The 26798-nt window shown below is 34.7% G+C and overlaps 1 protein-coding gene across 1 annotated transcript in view; it reads left to right on the top strand.

Annotated features, from left to right (window-relative positions):
- LOC121961396 (NADH-cytochrome b5 reductase 3) overlaps window positions 1-26798 on the top strand; it is a 28890-nt gene continuing 2092 nt past the window's right edge. Inside the window, exons 1-8 of the mRNA XM_042511375.1 lie at window positions 1-124; window positions 401-526; window positions 676-748; window positions 1626-1732; window positions 1810-1939; window positions 2037-2120; window positions 3303-3388; window positions 3541-3640. Of these exons, the coding sequence (XP_042367309.1) occupies window positions 104-124; window positions 401-526; window positions 676-748; window positions 1626-1732; window positions 1810-1939; window positions 2037-2120; window positions 3303-3388; window positions 3541-3640 (727 nt within the window). The 5' untranslated portion in view covers window positions 1-103. The remainder of the gene's footprint in view (window positions 125-400; window positions 527-675; window positions 749-1625; window positions 1733-1809; window positions 1940-2036; window positions 2121-3302; window positions 3389-3540; window positions 3641-26798) is intronic.

Raw genomic sequence — 26798 nt, 5'->3', positions numbered from 1 at the left:
TGTCATGTCACGCCCGCTACCGTGACAGCTTGCAGTGAACTCCTCCGGTGCTGCTGCTTTCTGCGTCAAAAAACAACCTTTCAGTGACCAGATCTGACTGAAAATGCTGTCCTACATCATCGGCGTAAGTATACATTTGTGAAAAGTAGCCATTTTTTTATTTAATGTTAGTAAACCGTGCTGCGTTAGGTCAGGCTCACATTAGCAAACAGTGCAACCCAGCTGAGCTCTGAGCTGCCTCGGCCTCTGCCCACAGGAATGCCCATGACTCATTTCTCCTGTTATGGATTTAACAAAAAAGGTTTGACTTTAGTGAGACAACGCCCCGCAGAGGTCTCAGACAGTTGGTAGCTAATGCTAGCTGGTGGTGGTCTGAGTCATTTTGACCTTCTTGTCGCAGCTTATCCGAGGCGGCTTTGACAGCATCATCAACCTGATCTTCAGACTTTTCTTCTCAAAGAAGCGACCTGCGCTCACCTTAGAGGACCCCAACGTTAAATATGCGCTGCGGCTGCTGGACAAACAGGTAACTCTTTATTTGCAGATATAACAGGTGCACACAGTTGTCTCTTTGCAAACGCAGCAGGTGCGTTCAAGCACCACTGTTGCTCTGTGATGTTTTTTTGTTTTTGGTGTTTTTTTTAAAGATATTATCTATTATTTTTGTGTGTGCAGATTGTCAGCCATGACACAAGGAAGTTCCGCTTTGCCCTGCCTTCCCCTGAACACATCCTCGGCCTCCCTGTCGGTTAGTATCTGCTCACACACACACACACACACACACACACACACACAGCACAGTCATTATGAGACTGTCATTTTGGCTCCTGTTTTATGTACTCTCCTTCCAAAATAAGCGTCGACTGATTGTTGACCTGGCCAATTATCAGGACAATATTTGGCATTTTACTGACTATCTGAATTTGCATTTTATTTTAATCATTGATAAAAATTAATTAATAAAAGAAAGCAAATTATTGTTGATATTATTATTTATATTATAAATATAAATAATATTATATAACTTAGATTTTATTATTTATTTATTCATTATAACAGTTATGCATTATTCATATTTATATTATTATTGTTATTATTATTATTATTATTATTATTATTATTATTATTATTATTATTATTATGCTCAACCAACACAAGGGAAGGCAATTTGCAATGCATCTTCCAAATTTTATATTTTGACAGAAATATTTTAATTTTAATTTTAAATGCATATCGGTTCCAAATAATTGGTTATTGGTCTTCTTAAGTGCTTATCATCAGTATCGGCCTTGAAAAAAATATCGGTCAACCCCTATTTTAATTATAACTGTATTGGACACTATGAACTCGAAGTGCGGTGTCATATAGATACCTGTACAAGAACAAAACTACTTAAGACAAGAACTTATTGCACAAACAAAGATGAGGTAATGAGAGATGATGCAGAGAGCTGCCTTTGTTCAGTGGAAGAAAATAAATATCTGCGAGGAGACGAAAAAAAACAGTAACATGCCCAAAGACAGCTGATTTTTTACTTCTTCTTTTGATGATAATAATAATGATAATTATTATTATTATTGTTGTTGTTAAAGTGAGGCACTCATTGTTGCGTGTTTCTGCTTCAGGGCAGCATATCTATTTGTCTGCGAGAATAGACGGGAAGCTGGTCGTTCGTCCGTACACGCCGGTGTCCAGTGATGATGACAAAGGTTTTGTGGACCTGGTGGTGAAGGTAGGGCCTTAACAGTTTTTCTCTGTGTATGTATGAATTTCCATTTACTTTCCTAAACTAGTTCCTCCTGTTGCCAGATTTACTTTAAAGATGTCCATCCTAAATTCCCCGAGGGGGGGAAGATGAGTCAGTACTTGGAGAGCCTCAGGATCAACGACACTATTGACTTCAGAGGACCCAGCGGTCTTCTTGTTTACAAAGGCAAAGGTAAGCAGCAGATGTCCGAGTAAACGGCGTGAGGAGAGACAACGTTCCTAACCGACTTTCAGCTGCCTGATCTGATGCTGCAACTTTCCCTCCACAGGCGTTTTTGCAATTCAACCAGATAAAAAGTCCCCAGCTGAGACCACGACAGCCAAACATGTCGGCATGATCGCTGGAGGGACAGGTATGGAAACTTCTAGACTACTAGATCCAGATCCTGATCCTGATCCTGATCCTCCAGTTTAGTTATGATTGATGGCAGAAATTATTTTCTGTCAGTGTGACCCAGGGGCCAATGGTGGCCCTCAGGAAAACTTTGCGTGGCCCCTTTAGCGTAAAATGAAATCCATCCACTGTGACTTTTTTAAAAACTTTTTGGCTTCTTTGATGACTCTGTATATGACATACTATACTGTGAATCACTTTATAATATACTGTGCTATGATGTTTTTTGATCACTTTTTTATTGACATACTAAACAAAGACATTTTTGACACTTTTTTATTATACTGTGACTTTAAAATATGCTTGGCCCAATGTTGTCAGTATAAAATAATACAAAGAATTAGACCACAAACAACTACAGAACAAATAAAACATAAAATAAAATAAAACATAAATTAAAAGATAAAATAACATATATGACAAAAAGTAGTAACTTAAAAAACTTTTATGGTATATTGTACTGACTTTTTTAAACTATTTTCATTACAAACAATACTTTTTTTCACTGTTTTATGGCATACAATGCTATGACTTTAATTCTTTTTTGTACTTTTTATGGTATACTGTACTATGATTTTTTAATTTTTGCTATGACTGAAAACATTTTTATAGGATATTTATACTATATAAGATTTAAAAAAAAAACTTTTTATAACTCTTTAACTTATAATTATTCTATATCCTTTGACTCTTTTCTAAACTTTTTTATGACATAACTCTGTTAGCCTTTTTTGTTTGTTTTTATTTTTTCCATTTTTACCTTTTATGACGTGCTATCCTATGACTTGGCAGAGTTTGCAGTAATGTTTACAGTTTTCTGTGGTTAGTGTGGTCAGTCTTATCTGATCCGACCACACCCACACAGTCTTAATGAAGCAGGTCGGCTGAGTTTTTTAACCGTTGTAATAACTTTTAACTAAACATGTTTTTATTTAATCTATTATTATTGCTTTTTTGTCATAATATTTATTCTGGAGTAATACCCAAACAGTTAAGCCACGTTTTCAAAGGCTTGAAGAGTTTTCTGTTGGAACCGTAGTACACGGATGTCCACATACTTTTTGCCCCGTATTGTGTGTACTTTGAAGGATCCATGTCTGAAGCGAAGGACATGAACACGTCCTGCTCTGTCTCCTCTCAGGGATCACTCCCATGTTGCAGCTCATCACAGCTGTGATGAAGGATCCTCAGGACCAGACGGTGTGTCACCTACTGTTTGCTAACCAGGTAAGTTTCATCAGCCCGTATCCCACGATGCAACGGTGTTTGAAGTCAGTGTTATTGTAACGTATTTGTTTTCCTGTGTAATTGGGAAGGAGTGGTTCGTACTAGATAAAGGTGGAACGTAGAGCGCTTAAACGCGGTTCTTCCTGTCACAGACGGAGAAAGACATCCTGTTGAGACCAGAGTTGGAAGAGATTCAAGTCAATAATCCGGACCGGTTCAAGCTGTGGTTCACCGTGGACAGAGCACCTGAAGGTACCGTACTGAAATAAAAAGTAACAGTATATTGTGACGTCTAAACCAAGTTTAAAAAACAAAATTACTTTTGTCCTTGATCCTGCTGCATCTTTGGAGTTGAAGGATTTGTTGGTTAAAATCAACAGCTGCTGCAGCTACCATGTCCCTCTCTGTTCTGCCAGCTCATGTCCAACAATGTGTTTTTTATAAAGACATATTTAAATTCTTTAAATGTTCTACATGTTTTCAGTTCCACATTGCAGCTGTCCCGTTGACGTATACAGTGATGTTTGGCATTTATGAAGTGACATAGTAAAGCATGTCCAACAATGTCAGACGTGACATGTCAAAAAAAGAGCTGAAAACAACGTAGAATATATGTCGTCAAAAATAACCCAAAAACGTCATAGTATAGTGTGTCATCAAAATGACCGTAAATACCACAAAACCATCATAGTACAGTGTGGCATCTCAGATGACCACTTTTGACATTCTATACAATGTTGTTTTCGGCTGTTGCTGTTGTTGGGACACGTCATACAGTCATTTGGGCTACAACTTTCTTTGCTATGGCGTGTTTCGGAAGGCTATTTTATGTCGTTTGAAGTGGTTTTTAGCTGTTTTTGGGACATGTCATATTTTGACATTTTTACATGAAAAAAGTTTTGGGCACTTTTTGCAACTTTCTTTGCTATGGCATTTTTTTGGAGGCTATTTAATGCAGTTTAAAGTGGTTTTCAGTTGTTTTTGGGACATGTCATTTTTTGATATTTTTGCCATACTATAGCCTTGCTTTTTCGGTCATTTTTTCCACATGAGGAATTTTGGTGTTTTGGGCTCTTTGTCCAACTTACTTTGCTATGGCGTGTTTTGGAAGGCTATTTAATGCGGTTTTCAGCTATTTTTGGGACATGTCATATTTTGACATTTTTGCCATACTATAGCCTTGCTTTTTTGGTCATTTTTCCACATGCGAAATTTTGGTATTTTGGGCTTTTTGTGTTAACTTTCATTGCTATGGCATGTTTTTAGAAGGCTATTTTATGTCATTCGAAGTGGTTTTTAGCTGTTTTTGGGACATGTCATATTTTGACATTTTTGCCATACTATAGCCTTGCTTTTTTGGTCATTTTTTCCACATGAGGAATTTTGGTGTTTTTTGGGCTCTTTGTCCAACTTACTTTGCGATGGCGTGTTTCAGAGGGCTATTTTATGTGGTTTAGAGTGACTTTAGGCTGTTTTTGGGACATGTCATATTTTGACATTGTTGCCATACTATAGCCTTGCTTTTTTATCCATTTTTTCCACATGAGAAATTTTGGTGTTTTGGGCTTTTTGTGTTAACTTTCATTGCTATGGCATGTTTCAGAAGGCTATTTTATGTCATTCGAAGTGGTTTTTAGCTGTTTTTGGGACATGTCATATTTTGACATTTTTGCCATACTATAGCCTTGCTTTTTTTGGTCATTTTTTCCACATGCAAAATTTTGATATTTTGGGCTTTTTGTGTTACTTTCATTGCTATGGCATGTTTCAGAAGGCCATTTAATGCTGTTTAAAGTGACTTTAGGCTGTTTTTGGGACATGTCATATTTTGACATTTTTGCCATACTATAGCCTTGTTTTTTTTGTCCATTTTTTCCACATGAGAAATTTTGTGTTTTGGGCACTTTTTGCAACTTTCTTTGCTATGGCGTGTTTTTGAAGGCTATTTAATGCGGTTTGAAGTGGTTTTCAGCTGGTTTTGGGGATATGTCATATTTTGACAATTTGCCATACTATAGCCTTGCTTTTTTGTCCATTATTTCCACATGAGGAATTTTGGTATTTTGAGCTTTTTGTGTTACTTTCATTCCTATGGCGTGTTTCATAAGGCTATTTTATGTCGTTTGAAGTGGTTTTTAGCTTTTTTTGGGACATGTCATATTTTGACATTTTTGCCATACTATAGCCTTGCTTTTTTATCCGTTTTTTCCACATGAGAAATTTGGTGTTTTGGGCTCTTTGTCCAATTTACTTTGCGATGGCATGTTTCGGAGGGCTATTTTATGTGGTTTAGAGTGACTTTAGGCAGTTTTTGGGATGTGTCATATTTTGACATTTTTGCCATACTATAGCCTTGCTTTTTCGGTCATTTTTTCCACATGCGAAATTTTGGTATTTGGGGCTTTTTATGTTACTTTCATTGCTATGGCATGTTTCAGAAGGCTATTTTATGTCGTTTGAAGTGGTTTTTAGCTGTTTTTGGGACGTGTCATATTTTGACATTTTTGCCATACTATAGCTTTGCTTTTTCGGCCATTTTTTCCACATAAGAAATTTTGGTGTTTTGGGCTCTTTGTCCAACTTTCTTTGCCATGGCGTGTTTCGGAAGGCTATTTTATGTAGTTTAGAGGGACTTTAGGCTGTTTTTGGGATTTGTCATATTTTGACATTTTTGCCATACTATAGCCTTGCTTTTTCAGTCATTTTTTCCACATGCGAAATTTTGATATTTTTGGGCTTTTTGTGTTACTTTCATTGCTATGGCATGTTTCAGAAGGCTATTTAATGCGGTTTAAAGTGACTTTAGGCTGTTTTTGGGACATGTCATATTTTGACATTTTTGCCATACTATAGCCTTGCTTTTTTGTCCATTATTTCCACATGAGGAATTTTGGTGTTTTGAGCTTTTTGTGTTACTTTCATTCCTATGGCGTGTTTCATAAGGCTATTTTATGTCGTTTGAAGTGGTTTTTAGCTGTTTTTGGGACATGTCATATTTTGACATTTTTGCCATACTATAGCCTTGCTTTTTTATCCATTTTTTCCACATGAGAAATTTTGGTGTTTTGGGCTCTTTGTCCAATTTACTTTGCGATGGCGTGTTTCGGAGGGCTATTTTATGTGGTTTAAAGTGACTTTAGGCTGTTTTTGGGACATGTCATTTTTTGACATTTTTGCCATACTATAGCCTTGCTCTTTTGGTCATTTTTTCCACATGAGGAATTATAGAATTTTGAGCCCTTTTTGCAACTTTCTTTGCTATGGTGTGTTTCATTAGGCTATTTAATGCGGTTTGAAATGGTTTTTAGCTGTTTTTGGGACATGTCATATTTTGACATTTTTGCCATACTATAGCCTTGCTTTTTTGTCCATTTTTTCCACATGAGAAATTTTGGTGTTTTGGGCTTTTTTTTGCAACTTTCTTTGCTATGGCGTGTTTTTGAAGGCTATTTAATGTGGTTTAGAGTGACTTTAGGCTGTTTTTGGGACATGTCACATTTTGACATTTTTGCCATACTATAGCCTTGCTCTTTCGGTCATTTTTTCCACATGAGCAATTATAGAATTTTGAGCCCTTTTTGCAACTTTCTTTACTATGGTGTGTTTCTGAAGGCTATTTAATGCGGTTTGAAATGGTTTTTAGCTGTTTTTGGGACATGTCATATTTTGACATTTTTGCCATACTATAGCCTTGCTTTTTTGTCCATTTTTTCCACATGAGAAATTTTGGTGTTTTGGGCTTTTTTTTGCAACTTTCTTTGCTATGGCGTGTTTTTGAAGGCTATTTAATGTGGTTTAGAGTGACTTTAGGCTGTTTTTGGGACATGTCACATTTTGACATTTTTGCCATACTATAGCCTTGCTTTTTTGTCCATTATTTCCACATGAGGAATTTTGGTATTTTGAGCTTTTTGTGTTACTTTCATTCCTATGGCGTGTTTCATAAGGCTATTTTATGTCGTTTGAAGTGGTTTTTAGCTGTTTTTGGGACATGTCATATTTTGACATTTTTGCCATACTATAGCCTTGCTTTTTTGTCCATTTTTTCCACATGAGAAATGTTGGTGTTTTGGGCTTTTTTTGCAACTTTCTTTGCTATGGCGTGTTTTTGAAGGCTATTTAATGTGGTTTCAAGTGGTTTTCAGCTGTTTTTGGGATATGTCATATTTTGACATTTTTGCCATACTATAGCCTTGCTTTTTTGGTCATTTTTTCCACATGAGGAATTTTGGTATTTTGAGCTTTTTGTGTTACTTTCATTGCTACGGCGTGTTTCATTAGGCTATTTAATGTGGTTTAAAGTGGTTTTCAGCTGTTTTTGGGACATGTCATTTTTTGACATTTTTGCCATACTATAGCCTTGCTTTTTCAGTCAATTTTTCCACATGAGAAATTTTGGTGATTTGGACACTTTTTGCAACTTTCTTTGCTATGGCGTGTTTTTGAAGGCTATTTAATGTGGTTTCAAGTGGTTTTTAGCTGTTTTTGGGACATGTCATATTTTGACATTTTTGCCATACTATAGCCTTGCTTTTTTGTCCATTTTTTTTTCCACATGAGAAATTTTGGTGTTTTGGGCTTTTTTTGCAACTTTCTTTGCTATGGTGTGTTTTTGAAGGCTATTTAATGTGGTTTCAAGTGGTTTTCAGCTGTTTTTGGGATATGTCATATTTTGACATTTTTGCCATACTATAGCCTTGCTTTTTTGGTCATTTTTTCCACATGAGGAATTTTGGTATTTTGAGCTTTTTGTGTTATTTTCATTGCTATGGTGTGTTTCATTAGGCTATTTAATGCGGTTTGAAATGGTTTTTAGCTGTTTTTGGGACATGTCATATTTTGACATTTTTGCCATACTATAGCCTTGCTTTTTTGTCCATTTTTTCCACATGAGAAATTTTGGTGTTTTGGGCTTTTTGTGTTACTTTCATTGCTATGGCGTGTTTCATAAGGCTATTTGATGTCGTTTGAAGTGGTGTTTAGCTGTTTTTGGGACATGTCATATTTTGACAATTTGCCATACTATAGCCTTGCTTTTTTGTCCATTATTTCCACATGAGGAATTTTGGTATTTTGAGCTTTTTTGTGTTACTTTCATTCCTATGGCGTGTTTCATAAGGCTATTTTTATGTCGTTTGAAGTGGTTTTTTAGCTGTTTTTTGGGACATGTCATATTTTGACATTTTTGCCATACTATAGCCTTGCTTTTTTGTCCATTTTTTCCACATGAGAAATTTTGGTGTTTTGGGCTTTTTTTTGCAACTTTCTTTGCTATGGCGTGTTTTTGAAGGCTATTTAATGTGGTTTCAAGTGGTTTTCAGCTGTTTTTGGGATATGTCATATTTTGACATTTTTGCCATACTATAGCCTTGCTTTTTTGGTCATTTTTTCCACATGAGGAATTTTGGTATTTTGAGCTTTTTGTGTTACTTTCATTGCTACGGCGTGTTTCATTAGGCTATTTAATGTGGTTTAAAGTGGTTTTCAGCTGTTTTTGGGACATGTCATTTTTTGACATTTTTGCCATACTATAGCCTTGCTTTTTCAGTCAATTTTTCCACATGAGAAATTTTGGTGATTTGGACACTTTTTGCAACTTTCTTTGCTATGGCGTGTTTTTGAAGGCTATTTAATGTGGTTTCAAGTGGTTTTTAGCTGTTTTTGGGACATGTCATATTTTGACATTTTTGCCATACTATAGCCTTGCTTTTTTGTCCATTTTTTCCACATGAGAAATTTTGGTGTTTTGGGCTTTTTTTGCAACTTTCTTTGCTATGGTGTGTTTTTGAAGGCTATTTAATGTGGTTTCAAGTGGTTTTCAGCTGTTTTTGGGATATGTCATATTTTGACATTTTTGCCATACTATAGCCTTGCTTTTTTGGTCATTTTTTCCACATGAGGAATTTTGGTATTTTTTTGAGCTTTTGTGTTATTTTCATTGCTATGGTGTGTTTCATTAGGCTATTTAATGCGGTTTGAAATGGTTTTTAGCTGTTTTTGGGACATGTCATATTTTGACATTTTTGCCATACTATAGCCTTGCTTTTTTGTCCATTTTTTCCACATGAGAAATTTTGGTGTTTTGGGCTTTTTGTGTTACTTTCATTGCTATGGCGTGTTTCATAAGGCTATTTGATGTCGTTTGAAGTGGTGTTTAGCTGTTTTTGGGACATGTCATATTTTGACAATTTTTGCCATACTATAGCCTTGCTTTTTTGTCCATTATTTCCACATGAGGAATTTTGGTATTTTGAGCTTTTTTGTTACTTTCATTTCTATGGCGTGTTTCATAAGGCTATTTTATGTCGTTTGAAGTGGTTTTTAGCTGTTTTTGGGACATGTCATATTTTGACATTTTTGCCATACTATAGCCTTGCTTTTTTGTCCATTTTTTCCACATGAGAAATTTTGGTGTTTTGGGCTTTTTTTTGCAACTTTCTTTGCTATGGCGTGTTTTTTTGAAGGCTATTTAATGCGGTTTCAAGTGGTTTTCAGCTGTTTTTGGGATATGTCATATTTTGACATTTTTGCCATACTATAGCCTTGCTTTTTTGGTCATTTTTTCCACATGAGGAATTTTGGTATTTTGAGCTTTTTTGTTACTTTCATTGCTATGGCGTGTTTCATTAGGCTATTTAATGCGGTTTAAAGTGGTTTTCAGCTGTTTTTGGGACATGTCATTTTTTGACATTTTTGCCATACTATAGCCTTGCTCTTTCGGTCATTTTTTCCACATGAGCAATTATAGAATTTTGAGCCCTTTTTGCAACTTTCTTTGCTATGGTGTGTTTCTGAAGGCTATTTAATGTGGTTTGAAATGGTTTTTAGCTGTTTTTGGGACATGTCATATTTTGACAATTTTGCCATACTATAGCCTTGCTGTTTTTTGGTCATTTTTTTTTCACGTGCCAAATTTTGGATTTTTTTTGCCCCCTTTTTTGCAACTTTCATTGCTATGGCGTGTTTTTGAAGGCTATTTAATGCAGTTTGAAGTTTTTCAGCTGTTTTTGGGACATGTCATATTTTGACAATTTTTGCCATACTATAGCCTTGCTTTTTTTGTCCATTTTTTCCACATGAGGAATTTTGGTATGTTGAGCTTTTTGTGTTACTTTCATTCCTATGGCGTGTTTCATAAGGCTATTTTATGTCGTTTTGAAGTGGTTTTTAGCTGTTTTTGGGACATGTCATATTTTGACATTTTTGCCATACTATAGCCTTGCTTTTTTGTCCATTTTTTCCACATGAGAAATTTTGGTGTTTTTGGGCTTTTTTTGCAACTTTCTTTGCTATGGCGTGTTTTTGAAGGCTATTTAATGTGGTTTCAAGTGGTTTTCAGCTGTTTTTGGGATATGTCATATTTTGACATTTTTGCCATACTATAGCCTTGCTTTTTTGGTCATTTTTTCCACATGAGGAATTTTGATGTTTTTTGGCCCTTTTTGCAACTTTCTTTGCTATGGCTGTGTTTTTGAAGGCTATTTAATGCAGTTTAAAGTGTGTTTTCAGCTGTTTTTGGGATTTGACATTTTTTGACATTTTTGCATACTATAGCCTTGCTTTTTTGTCCATTTTTTCCACATGAGAAATTTTGGTGTTTTTTTGCTTTTTTTTGCAACTTTCTTTGCTATGGCTGTGTTTTGAAGGCTATTTAATGTGGTTTGATGTGGTTTTTAGCTGTTTTTGGGACATGTCATATTTTGACAATTTTTGCCATACTATAGCCTTGCTGTTTCGGTCATTTTTTTTTCACGTGCCAAATTTTGATGTTTTGAGCCCTTTTTTTGCAACTTTCATTGCTATGGCGTGTTTTTGAAGGCTATATTTAATGCAGTTTGAAGTGGTTTTCAGCTGTTTTGGGGACATGTCATATTTTGACAATTTGCCATACTATAGCCTTGCTTTTTTTTTGTCCATTATTTCCACATGAGGAATTTGGTGTTTGTTGAGCTTTTTTGTGTTACTTTCATTCCTATGGCGTGTTTTTCATAAGGCTATTTTATGTCGTTTGAAGTGGTTTTTAGCTGTTTTTGGGACATGTCATATATTTTGACATTTTTGCCATACTATAGCCTTGCTTTTTTGTCCATTTTTTCCACATGAGAAATTTTGGTGTTTTGGGCTTTTTTTGCAACTTTCTTTGCTATGGCGTGTTTTTTGAAGGCTATTTAATGTGGTTTTTCAAGTGGTTTTCAGCTGTTTTTGGGATATGTCATATTTTGACATTTTTGCCATACTATAGCCTTGCTTTTTTGGTCATTTTTTCCACATGAGGAATTTTGATGTTTTGAGAGCCCTTTTTGCAACTTTCTTTGCTATGGCTGGTTTTGAAGGCTATTTAATGCAGTTTTAAAGTGGTTTTCAGCTGTTTTTGGGATTTGACATTTTTTGACATTTTTGCCATACTATAGCCTTGCTTTTTTGTCCATTTTTTCCACATGAGAAATTTTGGTGTTTTGGGCTTTTTTTTGCAACTTTCTTTGCTATGGTGTGTTTCTGAAGGCTATTTAATGTGGTTTGAAATGGTTTTTAGCTGTTTTTGGGACATGTCATATTTTGACAATTTTGCCATACTATAGCCTTGCTTTTTCGGTCATTTTTTTTTTCACATGCCAAATTTTGATGTTTTGAGCCCTTTTTTGCAACTTTCATTGCTATGGCGTGTTTTTTGAAGGCTATTTAATGTGCAGTTTGAAGTGGTTTTTCAGCTGTTTTTGGGACATGTCATATTTTGACAATTTTGCCATACTATAGCCTTGCTTTTTTGTCCATTTTTTCCACATGAGGAATTTTGGTATGTTGAGCTTTTTGTGTTACTTTCATTGCTATGGCGTGTTTTTTCATAAGGCTATTTTATGTCGTTTGAAGTGGTTTTTAGCTGTTTTTGGGACATGTCATATTTTGACATTTTTGCCATACTATAGCCTTGCTTTTTTGTCCATTTTTTCCACATGAGAAATTTTGGTGTTTTGGGCTTTTTTTTGCAACTTTCTTTGCTATGGCGTGTTTTTGAAGGCTATTTAATGTGGTTTCAAGTGGTTTTCAGCTGTTTTTGGGATATGTCATATTTTGACATTTTTGCCATACTATAGCCTTGCTTTTTTGGTCATTTTTTCCACATGAGGAATTTTGATGTTTTGAGCCCTTTTTGCAACTTTCTTTGCTATGGCTGTGTTTTTGAAGGCTATTTAATGCAGTTTAAAGTGGTTTTCAGCTGTTTTTGGGATTTGACATTTTTTGACATTTTTTGCCATACTATAGCCTTGCTTTTTTGTCCATTTTTTCCACATGAGAAATTTTGGTGTTTTTTGGGCTTTTTTTTGCAACTTTCTTTGCTATGGCGTGTTTCTGAAGGCTATTTAATGCAGTTTTGAAGTGGTTTTCAGCTGTTTTTTGGGACATGTCATATTTTGACATTTTGCCATACTATAGCCTTGCTTTTTTGTCCATTTTTTTTTTTCCACATGAGGAATTTTGGTGTTTTTGAGCTTTTTGTGTTACTTTCTTGCTATGGCGTGTTTCATTAGGCTATTTAATGCGGTTTAAAGTGGTTTTCAGCTGTTTTTGGGACATGTCATATTTTGACATTTTTGCCATACTATAGCCTTGCTCTTTTTTTGGTCATTTTTTCCACATGAGCAATTATTGAATTTTGAGCCCTTTTTGCAACTTTCTTTGCTATGGTGTGTTTTGAAGGCTATTTAATGTGGTTTGAAATGGTTTTTTAGCTGTTTTTGGGATATGTCATATTTTGACATTTTTGCCATACTATAGCCTTGCTTTTTTGTCCATTATTTCCACATGAGGAATTTTGGTATTTTTGAGCTTTTTGTGTTACTTTCATTCCTATGGCGTGTTTCATAAGGCTATTTTATGTCGTTTGAAGTGGTTTTTAGCTGTTTTTGGGACATGTCATATTTTGACATTTTTGCCATACTATAGCCTTGCTTTTTTGTCCATTTTTTCCACATGAGAAATTTTTTGTGTTTTGGGCTTTTTTTGCAACTTTCTTTGCTATGGCATGTTTTTGAAGGCTATTTAATGCGGTTTAAAGTGGTTTTCAGCTGTTTTTGGGATATGTCATATTTTGACATTTTTGCCATACTATAGCCTTGCTTTTTTGTCCATTTTTTCCAATGAGAAATTTTGGTATTTTGGGCTTTTTTTGTTACTTTCATTGCTATGGCTTGTTTTTAAGGCTATTTTATGTTGTTTAAAGTGGTGTTTAGCTGTTTTTGGGACATGTCATATTTTGACATTTTTGCCATACTATAGCCTTGCTTTTTTTGTCATTTTTTCCACATGAGAAATTTTGGTGTTTTGGGCTTTTTTTGCAACTTTCTTTGCTATGGCGTGTTTTTGAAGGCTATTTTAATGTGGTTTCAAGTGGTTTTCAGCTGTTTTTGGGATATGTCATATTTTGACATTTTTGCCATACTATAGCCTTGCTTTTTTGGTCATTTTTTCCCACATGAGGAATTTTGATGTTTTGAGCCCTTTTTGCAACTTTCTTTGCTATGGCTGTGTTTTTGAAGGCTATTTAATGCAGTTTAAAGTGGTTTTCAGCTGTTTTTGGGATTTGTCATTTTTTGACATTTTTGCCATACTATAGCCTTGCTTTTTTGTCATTTTTTCCACATGAGAAATTTTGGTGTTTTTGGGCTTTTTTTTTTTTGCAACTTTCTTTGCTATGGTGTGTTTCTGAAGGCTATTTAATGTGGTTTGAAATGGTTTTTAGCTGTTTTTGGGATATGTCATATTTTGACATTTTTGCCATACTATAGCCTTGCTTTTTCGGTCATTTTTTTTTCACATGCAAATTTTGATGTTTTGAGCCCTTTTTTGCAACTTTCATTGCTATGGCGTGTTTTTGAAGGCTATTTAATGCAGTTTGAAGTGGTTTTCAGCTGTTTTTTGGGACATGTCATATTTTGACAATTTTTGCCATACTATAGCCCTTGCTTTTTTGTCCATTTTTTCCACATGAGGAATTTTGGTATGTTGAGCTTTTTGTGTTACTTTCATTCTATGGCGTGTTTCATAAGGCTATTTTATGTCGTTTTTGAAGTGGTTTTTAGCTGTTTTTGGGACATGTCATATTTTGACATTTTTGCCATACTATAGCCTTGCTTTTTTGTCATTTTTTTTCCACATGAGAATTTTTGGTGTTTTTGGGCTTTTTTTGCAACTTTCTTTGCTATGGCGTGTTTTTTTGAAGGCTATTTAATGTGGTTTCAAGTGTGTTTTCAGCTGTTTTTGGGATATGTCATATTTTGACATTTTTGCCATACTATAGCCTTGCTTTTTTGGTCATTTTTTCCACATGAGGAATTTTGATGTTTTGAGCCCTTTTGCAACTTTCTTTGCTATGGCTGGTTTTTGAAGGCTATTTAATGCAGTTTTTTGAGTGTGTTTTCAGCTGTTTTTGGGACATGTCATATTTTGACATTTGCCATACTATAGCCTTGCTTTTTTGTCCATTTTTTCCAAATGAGAAATTTTGGTATTTTGGGCTTTTTTTGTTACTTTCATTGCTATGGCGTGTTTCATTAGGCTATTTAAATGCGGTTTAAAGTGGTTTTCAGCTGTTTTTGGGACATGTCATATTTTGACATTTTTGCCCATACTATAGCCTTGCTTTTTTCGGTCATTTTTTCCACAGGAGCAATTATAGAATTTTTTGCCCTTTTTGCAACTTTCTTTGCTATGGTGTGTTTTGAAGGCTATTTAATGTGTTTGAAATGGTTTTTAGCTGTTTTTGGGATATGTCATATTTTGACATTTTTGCCATACTATAGCCTTGCTTTTTTGTCCATTATTTCCACATGAGGAATTTTTTGGTTTTTGAGCTTTTTGTGTTACTTTCATTCCTATGGCGTGTTTTGGCAAGGCTATTTTATGTCGTTTGAAGTGGTTTTTCAGCTGTTTTTGGGACATGTCATATTTGACATTTTTGCCATACTATAGCCTTGCTTTTTTGTCCATTTTTTTTCCACATGAGAAATTTTGGTGTTTTGGGCTTTTTTTTGCAACTTTCTTTGCTATGGCATGTTTTTGAAGGCTATTTTATGCGGTTTTTAAGTGGTTTTCAGCTGTTTTTGGGATATGTCATATTTTGACATTTTTGCCATACTATAGCCTTGCTTTTTTTGTCCATTTTTTCCAAATGAGAAATTTTGGTGTTTTGGGCTTTTTTGTGTTACTTTCTTTGCTATGGCTTGTTTCATAAGGCTATTTTATGTTGTTTAAGTGTGGTTTAGCTGTTTTTGGGACATGTCATATTTTGACATTTTTGCCATACTATAGCCTTGCTTTTTTGTCCATTTTTTTCCACATGAGAAATTTTGGTGTTTTAGGCTCTTTTTGCAACTTTCTTTGCTATGGTGTGTTTTTGAAGGCTATTTAATGCGGTTTGAAATGGTTTTTAGCTGTTTTTGGGACATGTCATATTTTGACATTTTTGCCATACTATAGCCTTGCTTTTTTTTGTCATTTTTTCACACATGAGGAATTATGGAGTTTTGGGCACTTTTTGCAACTTTCTTTGCTATGGCGTGTTTTGGCAGGCTATTTTATGTGGTTTAAAGTGGTTTTTTTCAGCTGTTTTTGGGACATGTCATATTTTGACATTTTTGCCATACTATAGCCTTGCTTTCAGTTTTCTCATTTTTTGACATTTTCATGGAGCCCCAGCTCTTCTCTTTCGGAGTCTGTGCTTTTTCCTTACTCCGACACTAAATATTGAATGCCACCTAAGACCGGAGATTTAGTGGCTTATTAGAGGTGTTTTCAGCTTTTTTGGATATTTTTTTGACAGTAATGAATACCCAGAAGCCTTGCTTTTTCATGGTTGACCAGACCAAGAGATCAATCCTGCAGTATTTTGGGCTCAGGGAGCATCTCTGGTCCGTCCCTTACTGGGGGACGCTCTGAGAGTACCTCTGTCACAAACCCCTTGGTTCTTTTTGAGATTTATATTTCACTTTGATCCTTTCATTTTTTGCCAAGCAGCAACCTGACAATTCTTTTTTATCCAGCAACCTGTTTCTTTTTTGTATTGTTTTTTGCATTTCTTTGTAGCAACTCACCAGATTTAAGAGGGATGAAAAGGCGAACACACAGGGATGATTGAAATATTTTGACAAACTGCTCAAGGCAGGCTTTTTTCAAAGACAAAAATTTTTTCAAAGCGTAAATCAAAAGCACCTCACTTTTTGCCTTTTACAGGAGTTACATTTGACCGTCTAACAAAAGATTTAGGCAATATTCAGCAGAAACACACAAGCACATTTTGACAAAAAGCACACACTATAGCCTTGCTCTTTTGTTTCTTTTCTGGAATCTGGAAGTCCGTCACGTCTCCACTTGATGTCTCTCCTCGTTGGTTGACCTTGGGATGGAGGATTCGGTAAGAAGCTTACGCCTGCTTGCTTGGGTTGTCATGTTTGGGTAGATGCTTTCGATCATCTGCTGCGGGGGAGTTTTGGGACCAGCCCTCCAAATGTGATTTCCTTTTACAGATTGCTCAAATGTCTATAGCCTTGGAATTTTTGTTGTATTTTTTCATATGCTATATTATTATAGCATTTTTGGCCATTTTTTTTGCAAAATTCTATTTGCTATGGCGTGTTTTGGACATATTCTATGTACTATTTTATGTGGTTTTTCAGCTGTTTTTGGGATTTGTCATATTTTGACATTTTTGCCATACTATAGCCTTGCTTTTTTGGTCATTTTTTCCACATGCCATAAATTTTGGTGTTTTGGGCTCTTTGTGCAACTTTCTTTGCTATGGCATGTTTTTGAAGGCGATTTTTATGTGGTTTAAAGTGGTTTTCAGCTGTTTTTGGGACATGTCATATTTTGACAATTTTTGCCATACTATAGCCTTGCTTTTTTTTGGTCATTTTTTCCACATGAGGAATTTTTGTATTTTTTTTTTGCTTTTTGTTACTTTCATTGCTATGGTGTGTTTTTAGGCTATTTAATGCGGTTTTGAAATGGTTTTCAGCTGTTTTTGGGACATGACATATTTTGACATTTTTGCCATACTATAGCCTTGCTTTTTTGTCCATTTTTTCCACATGAGAAATTTTGGTGATTTTGGGCTTTTTTTTGCAACTTTCTTTGCTATGGCATGTTTTTGACGGCTATTTATGTGGTTTTTAAGTGGTTTGAGCTGTTTTTGGGACATGTCATTTTTTGACATTTTTGCCATACTATAGCCTTGCTCTTTCGGTCATTTTTTCCACATGAGCAATTATTAGAATTTTGAGCCCTTTTTGCAACTTTCTTGCTATGGTGTGTTTCTGAAGGCTATTTAATGCGGTTTGAAATGGTTTTTAGCTGTTTTTGGGACATGTCATATTTTGACATTTTTGCCATACTATAGCCTTGCTTTTTTGTCCATTTTTTCCACATTCAGAAATTTTGGTATTTTGGGCTTTTTATGCAACTTTCTTTGCTATGGCGTTTTTGCAAGCTATTTTATGTGATTTAGAGTGTGGCTTTCAGCTGTTTTTGGGACATGTCATTTTTTGACATTTTTGCCATACTATAGCCTTGCTTTTTTGGTCATTTTTTCCACATGAGGAATTTTGGTATTTTTTGAGCTTTTTGTGTTACAACTTTCTCATTGCTATGGCGTGTTTCATTAGGCTATTTTATGTGGTTTTGAAAGTGGTTTTCAGCTGTTTTTTGGGACATGTCATATTTTGACATTTTTGCCATACTATAGCCTTGCTTTTTTGTCCATTTTTTCCACATGAGAAATTTTGGTGTTTTTGGCTTTTTTTGCAACTTTCTTTGCTATGGCGTGTTTTTGAAGGCTATTTAATGTGGTTTCAAGTGGTTTTCAGCTGTTTTTGGGATATGTCATATTTTGACATTTTTGCCATACTATAGCCTTGCTTTTTTGGTCATTTTTTCCACATGAGAAATTTTGGTGTTTTTTTTTTTTTTGCAACTTTCTTTGCTATGGCGTTGTTTTTGAAAGGCTATTTTAATGTGGTTTCAAGTGGTTTTCAGCTGTTTTTGGGACATGTCATATTTTGACATTTTTGCCATACTATAGCCTTGCTCTTTCGGTCATTTTTTTTTCCACATGAGCAATTTATAGAATTTTGAGCCCTTTTTGCAACTTTCTTTACTATGGTGTGTTTTGAAGGCTATTTAATGTGGTTTTAAATGGTTTTTAGCTGTTTTTTTGGACATGTCATATTTTGACATTTTTGCCATACTATAGCCTTGCTTTTTTGTCCATTTTTTTCCACATGAGAAATTTTGGTGTTTTGGGCTTTTTTTGCAACTTTCTTTGCTATGGTGTGTTTTTGAAGGCTATTTTATGTGGTTTCAAGTGGTTTTCAGCTGTTTTTGGGATATGTCATATTTTGACATTTTTGCCATACTATAGCCTTGCTTTTTTGGTCATTTTTTCCACATGAGGAATTTTTGGTTTTTGAGCTTTTTTGTTATTTTCATTGCTATGGTGTGTTTCATTAGGCTATTTAATGCGGTTTAAAGTGTTTTTCAGCTGTTTTGGGATTTGACATTTTTGACATTTTTGCCATACTATAGCCTTGCTTTTTCAGTCATTTTTTCCACATGAGAAATTTTGGTGATTTGGGCACTTTTTGCAACTTTCTTTGCTATGGTGTGTTTTTTGAAGGCTATTTAATGTGGTTTCAAGTGGTTTTCAGCTGTTTTTGGGATATGTCATATTTTGACATTTTTGCCATACTATAGCCTTGCTTTTTTGGTCATTTTTTCCACATGAGGAATTTTGGTTTTTGAGCTTTTTGTGTTACTTTCATTGCTATGGCGTGTTTTTTCATTAGGCTATTTAATGCGTTTTAAAGTGTTTTTCAGCTGTTTTTGGGACATGTCATTTTTTGACATTTTTGCCACTATAGCCTTGCTTTTTTTTGTCCATTTTTTCCACATGAGAAATTTTGGTGTTTTGGGCTTTTTTTGCAACTTTCTTTGCTATGGCGTGTTTTTGAAGGCTATTTAATGTGGTTTTAGAGTGACTTTAAGCTGTTTTTGGGACATGTCATATTTTGACATTTTTGCCATACTATAGCCTTGCTTTTTTGGTCATTTTTTCCACATGAGCAATTATAGAATTTTGAGCCCTTTTGCAACTTTCTTTACTATGGTGTGTTTCTGAAGGCTATTTAATGCGGTTTGAAATGGTTTTTAGCTGTTTTTGGGACATGTCATATTTTGACATTTTTGCCATACTATAGCCTTGCTTTTTTGTCCATTTTTTCCACATGAGAAATTTTGTGGTGTTTTTTGGGCTTTTTTTTGCAACTTTCTTTGCTATGGTGTGTTTTTGAAGGCTATTTTATGTGGTTTCAAGTGGTTTTCAGCTGTTTTTGGGACATGTCATATTTTGACATTTTTGCCATACTATAGCCTTGCTTTTTTGTCATTTTTTCTACATGAGAAATTTTGGTTTTTGGCTTTTTTTTGCAACTTTCTTTGCTATGGCGTGTTTTTGAAGGCTATTTTTAATGCGTTTTGAAGTGGTTTTCAGCTGTTTTTGGGATATGTCATATTTTGACATTTTTGCCATACTATAGCCTTGCTTTTTTGTCATTTTTTCCACATGAGAAATTTTGGTATTTTTGGCTTTTTTTGTTTTCTTTGCTATGGCGTGTTTTTAAGGCTATTTTATGTTGTTTAAAGTGGTTTTTAGCTGTTTTTGGGACATGTCATATTTTGACATTTTTGCCATACTATAGCCTTGCTTTTTCGGTCATTTTTTCCACATGCGAAATTGTGGTGTTTTGCGCCCTTTTTTTGCAACTTTCTTTGCTATGGCGTGTTTTTGAAGGCTATTTTATGCGGTTTCAGGTGGTTTTTCAGCTGTTTTTGGGACATGTCATATTTTGACATTTTTGCCATACTATAGCCTTGCTTTTTTGGTCCCATTTTTTCCACATGAGGATTATGGAGTTTTGGGCACTTTTTGCAACTTTCTTTGCTATGGCGTGTTTTGGAGGCTATTTTATGTGGTTTAAAGGGGTTTTCAGCTGTTTTTTTGGGACATGTCATTTTTTGACATTTTTGCCATACTATAGCCTTGCTTTTTTGTCATTTTTTCCGCATGAGAAATTTTGGTGTTTTTTGGCTTTTTTTTGCAACTTTCTTTGCTATGGCGTGTTTTTCGGAAGGCTATTTTATGTAGTTTAGAGTGGTTTTAGCTGTTTTTGGGACATGTCATATTTTGACATTTTTGCCATACTATAGCCTTGCTTTTTTGGTCATTTTTTTCACATGAGAAATTTTGGTGATTTGGGCACTTTTTGCAACTTTCTTTGCTATGGCGTGTGTTTTTGAAGGCTATTTTATGTGGTTTAGAGTGACTTTTCAGCTGTTTTTGGGACATGTCATATTTTGACATTTTTGCCATACTATAGCCTTGCTCTTTTGGTCATTTTTTCCACATGCAAATTAGAATTTTGAGCCCTTTTTGCAACTTTCTTTGCTATGGCGTGTTTTGAAGGCTATTTAATGCGGTTTTGAAATGTTTTTAGCTGTTTTTGGGACATGTGTCATATTTTGACATTTTTGCCATACTATAGCCTTGCTTTTTCGGTCATTTTTTCCACATGCCAAATTTGATGTTTTGAGCCCTTTTTGCAACTTTCTTTGTTATGGCATGTTTTTGAAGGCTATTTTATACGGTTTAAAGTGGTTTTCAGCTGTTTTTGGGATTTGACATGTCATTTTTTGACATTTTTGCCATACTATAGCCTTGCTTTTTTGGTCATTTTTTCCACATGAGAAATTTTGGTGATTTTTGGCACTTTTTTTGCAACTTTCTTTGCTATGGTGTTTTTTTGAAGGCTATTTAATGTGTTTTGAAGTGGTTTTTTCAGCTGTTTTTGGGATAGTCATATTTTGACATTTTGCCATACTATAGCCTTGCTTTTTTGTCCATTTTTTCCAAATGAGAAATTTTGGTATTTTGGGCTTTTTTTGCAACTTTCATTGCTATGGCATGTTTTTAAGGCTATTTTATGTCGTTTGAATGGTTTTTAGCTGTTTTTGGGACATGTCATATTTTGACATTTTTGCCATACTATAGCCTTGCTTTTTTGTCATTTTTTCCACATGAGAATTTTTGGTGTTTTTTGGGCTTTTTTTGCAACTTTCTTTGCTATGGCGTGTTTTTGAAGGCTATTTTAATGTGGTTTTGAGTGACTTTAGCTGTTTTTGGGACATGTCATATTTTGACATTTTTGCCATACTATAGCCTTGCTTTTTCGGTCATTTTTTCCACATGCGAAATTTTTTTGTGTTTTTGCGCTGTTTGTGCAACTTTCTTTGCTATGGTGTGTTTTTGAAGGCTTTTTATATGTGGTTTCAGGTGGTTTTCAGTGTTTTTGGGACATGTCATATTTTGACATTTTTGCCATACTATAGCCTTGCTTTTTCGGTCATTTTTTTTCCACATGAGGAATTATGGAGTTTTGGGCACTTTTTTGCAACTTTTTTGCTATGGCGTGTTTTGGCAGGCTATTTTATGTGGTTTAAAGGGGTTTTCAGCTGTTTTTGGGACATGTCATTTTTTGACATTTTTGCCATACTATAGCCTTGCTTTTTTGTCATTTTTCCCGCATGAGAAATTTTTGGTGTTTTGGGCTTTTTTTGCAACTTTCTTTGCTATGGTGTGTTTTGGAAAGGCTATTTTTATGTAGTTTAGAGTGACTTTTCAGCTGTTTTTGGGACATGTCATATTTTGACATTTTTGCCATACTATAGCCTTGCTTTTTTTCAGTCAATTTTTCCACATGAGAAATTTTGGTGATTTGGGCACTTTTTGCAACTTTCTTTGCTATGGTGTGTTTTTGAAGGCTATTTTAATGTGGTTTTGAGTTGACTTTAGGCTGTTTTTGGGACATGTCATATTTTGACATTTTTGCCATACTATAGCCTTGCTCTTTTGGTCATTTTTTCACATGAGCAATTATTTAGAATTTTTGAGCCCTTTTTTTGCAACTTTCTTTGCTATGGTGTGTTTTGAAGGCTATTTAATGCGGTTTTGAAATGGTTTTTCAGCTGTTTTTGGGACATGCATATTTTGACATTTTTGCCATACTATAGCCTTGCTCTTTTTGGTCATTTTTTCACATGCCAAATTTTGATGTTTTTTGAGCCCTTTTTGCAACTTTCTTTGCTATGGCATGTTTTTGAAGGCTATTTTAATGCGGTTTTAAAGTGGTTTTCAGCTGTTTTTGGGATTTGTCATTTTTTGACATTTTTGCCATACTATAGCCTTGCTTTTTCAGTCATTTTTTCCACATGAGAAATTTTGGTGATTTTTGGGCACTTTTTGCAACTTTCTTTGCTATGGCGTGTTTTTTTTGAAGGCTATTTAATGCGGTTTGAAGTGGTTTTCAGCTGTTTTTGGGATATGTCATATTTTGACAATTTGCCATACTATAGCCTTGCTTTTTTGTCCATTTTTTCCAAATGAGAAATTTTGGTATTTTGGGCTTTTTTGTTTCTTTCTTTGCAATGGCATGTTTCATAAGGCTATTTTATGTCGTTTGAAGTGGTGTTTTCAGCTGTTTTTGGGACATGTCATATTTTGACATTTTTGCCATACTATAGCCTTGCTTTTTTGTCCATTTTTTCCACATGAGAAATTTTGGTGTTTTGGGCTTTTTTTTGCAACTTTCTTTGCTATGGCGTGTTTTTGAAGGCTATTTAATGTGTGGTTTCAAGTGGTTTTCAGCTGTTTTTGGGATATGTCATATTTTGACATTTTTGCCATACTATAGCCTTGCTTTTTTGGTCATTTTTTCCACATGAGGAATTTTGGTATTTTTGAGCTTTTTGTGTTTTTACTTTCATTGCTATGGCGTGTTTCATTAGGCTATTTAAGCGGTTTTAGAAAGTGGTTTTCAGCTGTTTTTGGGACATGTCATTTTTTGACATTTTTGCCATACTATAGCCTTGCTCTTTTTGGTCATTTTTTCCACATGAGCAAATTATAGTTTTTTGAGCCCTTTTTGCAACTTTCTTTGCTATGGCATGTTTTTGAAGGCTATTTAATGCGGTTTTGTGGTTTTCAGCTGTTTTTGGGATTTGACATTTTTTGACATTTTTGCCATACTATAGCCTTGCAATTTTTCCACATTTTTTTCCACATGAGAAATTTTGATTTTGGCACTTTTTGCAACTTTCTTTGCTATGGTGTGTTTTTGAAGGCTATTTTTATGCGGTTTGAAGTGGTTTTCAGCTGTTTTTGGGACATGTCATATTTTGACAATTTGCCATACTATAGCCTTGCTTTTTTGTCATTTTTTCCAAATGAGAAATTTTGGTATTTTGGGCTTTTTTGCAACTTTCTTGCAATGGCGTGTTTTTAAAGGCTATTTTATGTTGTTTGAAGTGTGTTTTCGCTGTTTTTGGGACATGTCATATTTTGACATTTTTGCCATACTATAGCCTTGCTTTTTTTGTCCATTTTTTTTCCACATGAGAAATTTTGGTGTTTTTTGGCTTTTTTTGCAACTTTCTTTGCTATGGCGTGTTTTTGAAGGCTATTTAATGTGGTTTCAAGTGGTTTTCAGCTGTTTTTGGGATATGTCATATTTTGACATTTTTGCCATACTATAGCCTTGCTTTTTTGGTCATTTTTTCCACATGAGGAATTTTGGTATTTTGAGCTTTTTGTGTTACTTTCATTGCTATGGCGTGTTTTTTAGGCTATTTAATGTGGTTTAAAGTGGTTTTCAGCTGTTTTTGGGACATGTCATTTTTTTTGACATTTTTGCCATACTATAGCCTTGCTTTTTTTGTCATTTTTTCCACATGAGAAATTTTGGTGTTTTTGGGCTTTTTTTGCAACTTTCTTTGCTATGGCGTGTGTTTTTTGAAGGCTATTTAATGTGGTTTTAGAGTGACTTTTCAGCTGTTTTTGGGACATGTCACATTTTTGACATTTTTGCCATACTATAGCCTTGCTCTTTCGGTCATTTTTTCCACATGAGCAATTATAGAATTTTGAGCCCTTTTTGCAACTTTCTTTGCTATGGTGTGTTTTGAAGGCTATTTAATGTGGTTTGAAATGGTTTTTAGCTGTTTTTGGGACATGTCATATTTTGACATTTTTGCCATACTATAGCCTTGCTTTTTTGTCCATTTTTTCCACATGAGAAATTTTGGTGTTTTTGGGCTTTTTTTTGCAACTTTCTTTGCTATGGCGTGTTTTTGAAGGCTATTTAATGTGGTTTAGAGTGACTTTAGGCTGTTTTTGGGACATGTCACATTTTTGACATTTTTGCCATACTATAGCCTTGCTCTTTCGGTCATTTTTTCCACATGAGCAATTATAGAATTTTGAGCCCTTTTTGCAACTTTCTTTACTATGGTGTGTTTTTGAAGGCTATTTAATGCGGTTTAAAGTGGTTTTCAGCTTTTTTGGGATTTGTCATTTTTTGACATTTTTGCCATACTATAGCCTTGCTTTTTTGTCCATTTTTTACACATGAGAAATTTTGGTGTTTTGGGTTTTTTTTGCAACTTTCTTTGCTATGGCGTGTTTTTGAAGGCTATTTAATGTGGTTTCAAGTGGTTTTCAGCTGTTTTTGGGACATGTCATATTTTGACATTTTTGCCATACTATAGCCTTGCTTTTTTGGTCATTTTTTTTTTTGTCCACGTGCCAAATTTTGATGTTTTGAGCCCTTTTTGCAACTTTCTTTGCTATGGCGTGTTTTTGAAGGCTATTTAATGTGGTTTGAAGTGGTTTTCAGCTGTTTTTGGGATATGTCATATTTTGACATTTTTGCCATACTATAGCCTTGCTTTTTTGTCCATTTTTTCCACATGCGGAAATTTTGGTTTTTGGGCTTTTTGTGTTACTTTCATTGCTATGGCGTGTTTTAAGGCTATTTATGTCGTTTGAAGTGGTTTTCAGCTGTTTTTGGGACATGTCATTTTTTGACATTTTTGCCTACTATAGCCTTGCTTTTTTGGTCATTTTTTTCCACATGCGAAATTTGGGTATTTAGGGCTTTTTTGTGTTACTTTCATTGCTATGGCATGTTTCAGAAGGCTATTTAATGCGGTGGAAAGTGACTTTAGGCTGTTTTTGGGACATGTCACATTTTGACATTTTTGCCATACTATAGCCTTGCTTTTTTGTCCATTTTTTCCACATGAGAAATTTTGGTGTTTTGGGCTTTTTTTTGCAACTTTCTTTGCTATGGCGTGTTTTTGAAGGCTATTTAATGTGGTTTAGTGATTTTAGGCTGTTTTTGGGACATGTCACATTTTTTGACATTTTTGCCATACTATAGCCTTGCTCTTTCGGTCATTTTTTCCACATGAGCAATTATAGAATTTTGAGCCCTTTTTGCACTTTCTTTGCTATGGTGTGTTTCTGAAGGCTATTTAATGTGGTTTGAAATGGTTTTTAGCTGTTTTTGGGACATGTCATATTTTGACATTTTTGCCATACTATAGCCTTGCTTTTTTGTCCATTTTTTCCACATGAGAAATTTTGGTGTTTTGGGCTTTTTTTTTGCAACTTTCTTTGCTATGGCGTGTTTTTGAAGGCTATTTAATGTGGTTTAGAGTGACTTTAGGCTGTTTTTGGGACATGTCACATTTTGACATTTTTGCCATACTATAGCCTTGCTCTTTCGGTCATTTTTTCCACATGAGCAATTATAGAATTTTGAGCCCTTTTTGCAACTTTCTTTACTATGGTGTGTTTTTGAAGGCTATTTAATGCGGTTTAAAGTGGTTTTCAGCTGTTTTTTGGGATTTGTCATTTTTTGACATTTTTGCCATACTATAGCCTTGCTTTTTTGTCCATTTTTTACACATGAGAAATTTTGGTGTTTTGGGGGTTTTTTTGCAACTTTCTTTGCTATGGCGTGTTTTTGAAGGCTATTTAATGTGGTTTCAAGTGGTTTTCAGCTGTCTTTGGGACATGTCATATTTTGACATTTTTGCCATACTATAGCCTTGCTTTTTTGGTCATTTTTTCCACGTGCCAAATTTTGATGTTTTGAGCCCTTTTTGCAACTTTCTTTGCTATGGCGTGTTTTTGAAGGCTATTTAATGTGGTTTGAAGTGGTTTTCAGCTGTTTTTGGGATATGTCATATTTTGACAATTTGCCATACTATAGCCTTGCCTTTTTGTCCATTTTTTCCAAATGCGGAATTTTGGTATTTTGGGCTTTTTGTGTTACTTTCATTGCTATGGCGTGTTTCATAAGGCTATTTTATGTCGTTTGAAGTGGTTTTCAGCTGTTTTTGGGACATGTCATTTTTTGACATTTTTGCTATACTATAGCCTTGCTTTTTTGGTCATTTTTTTCCACATGCGAAATTTGGGTATTTAGGGCTTTTTGTGTTACTTTCATTGCTATGGCATGTT

The sequence above is a fragment of the Plectropomus leopardus genome, chromosome 22 (assembly GCF_008729295.1).
Source record: "Plectropomus leopardus isolate mb chromosome 22, YSFRI_Pleo_2.0, whole genome shotgun sequence".
Taxonomy (NCBI): domain Eukaryota; kingdom Metazoa; phylum Chordata; class Actinopteri; order Perciformes; family Serranidae; genus Plectropomus; species Plectropomus leopardus.
This window is presented reverse-complemented; position numbering and strand designations above follow the sequence as displayed.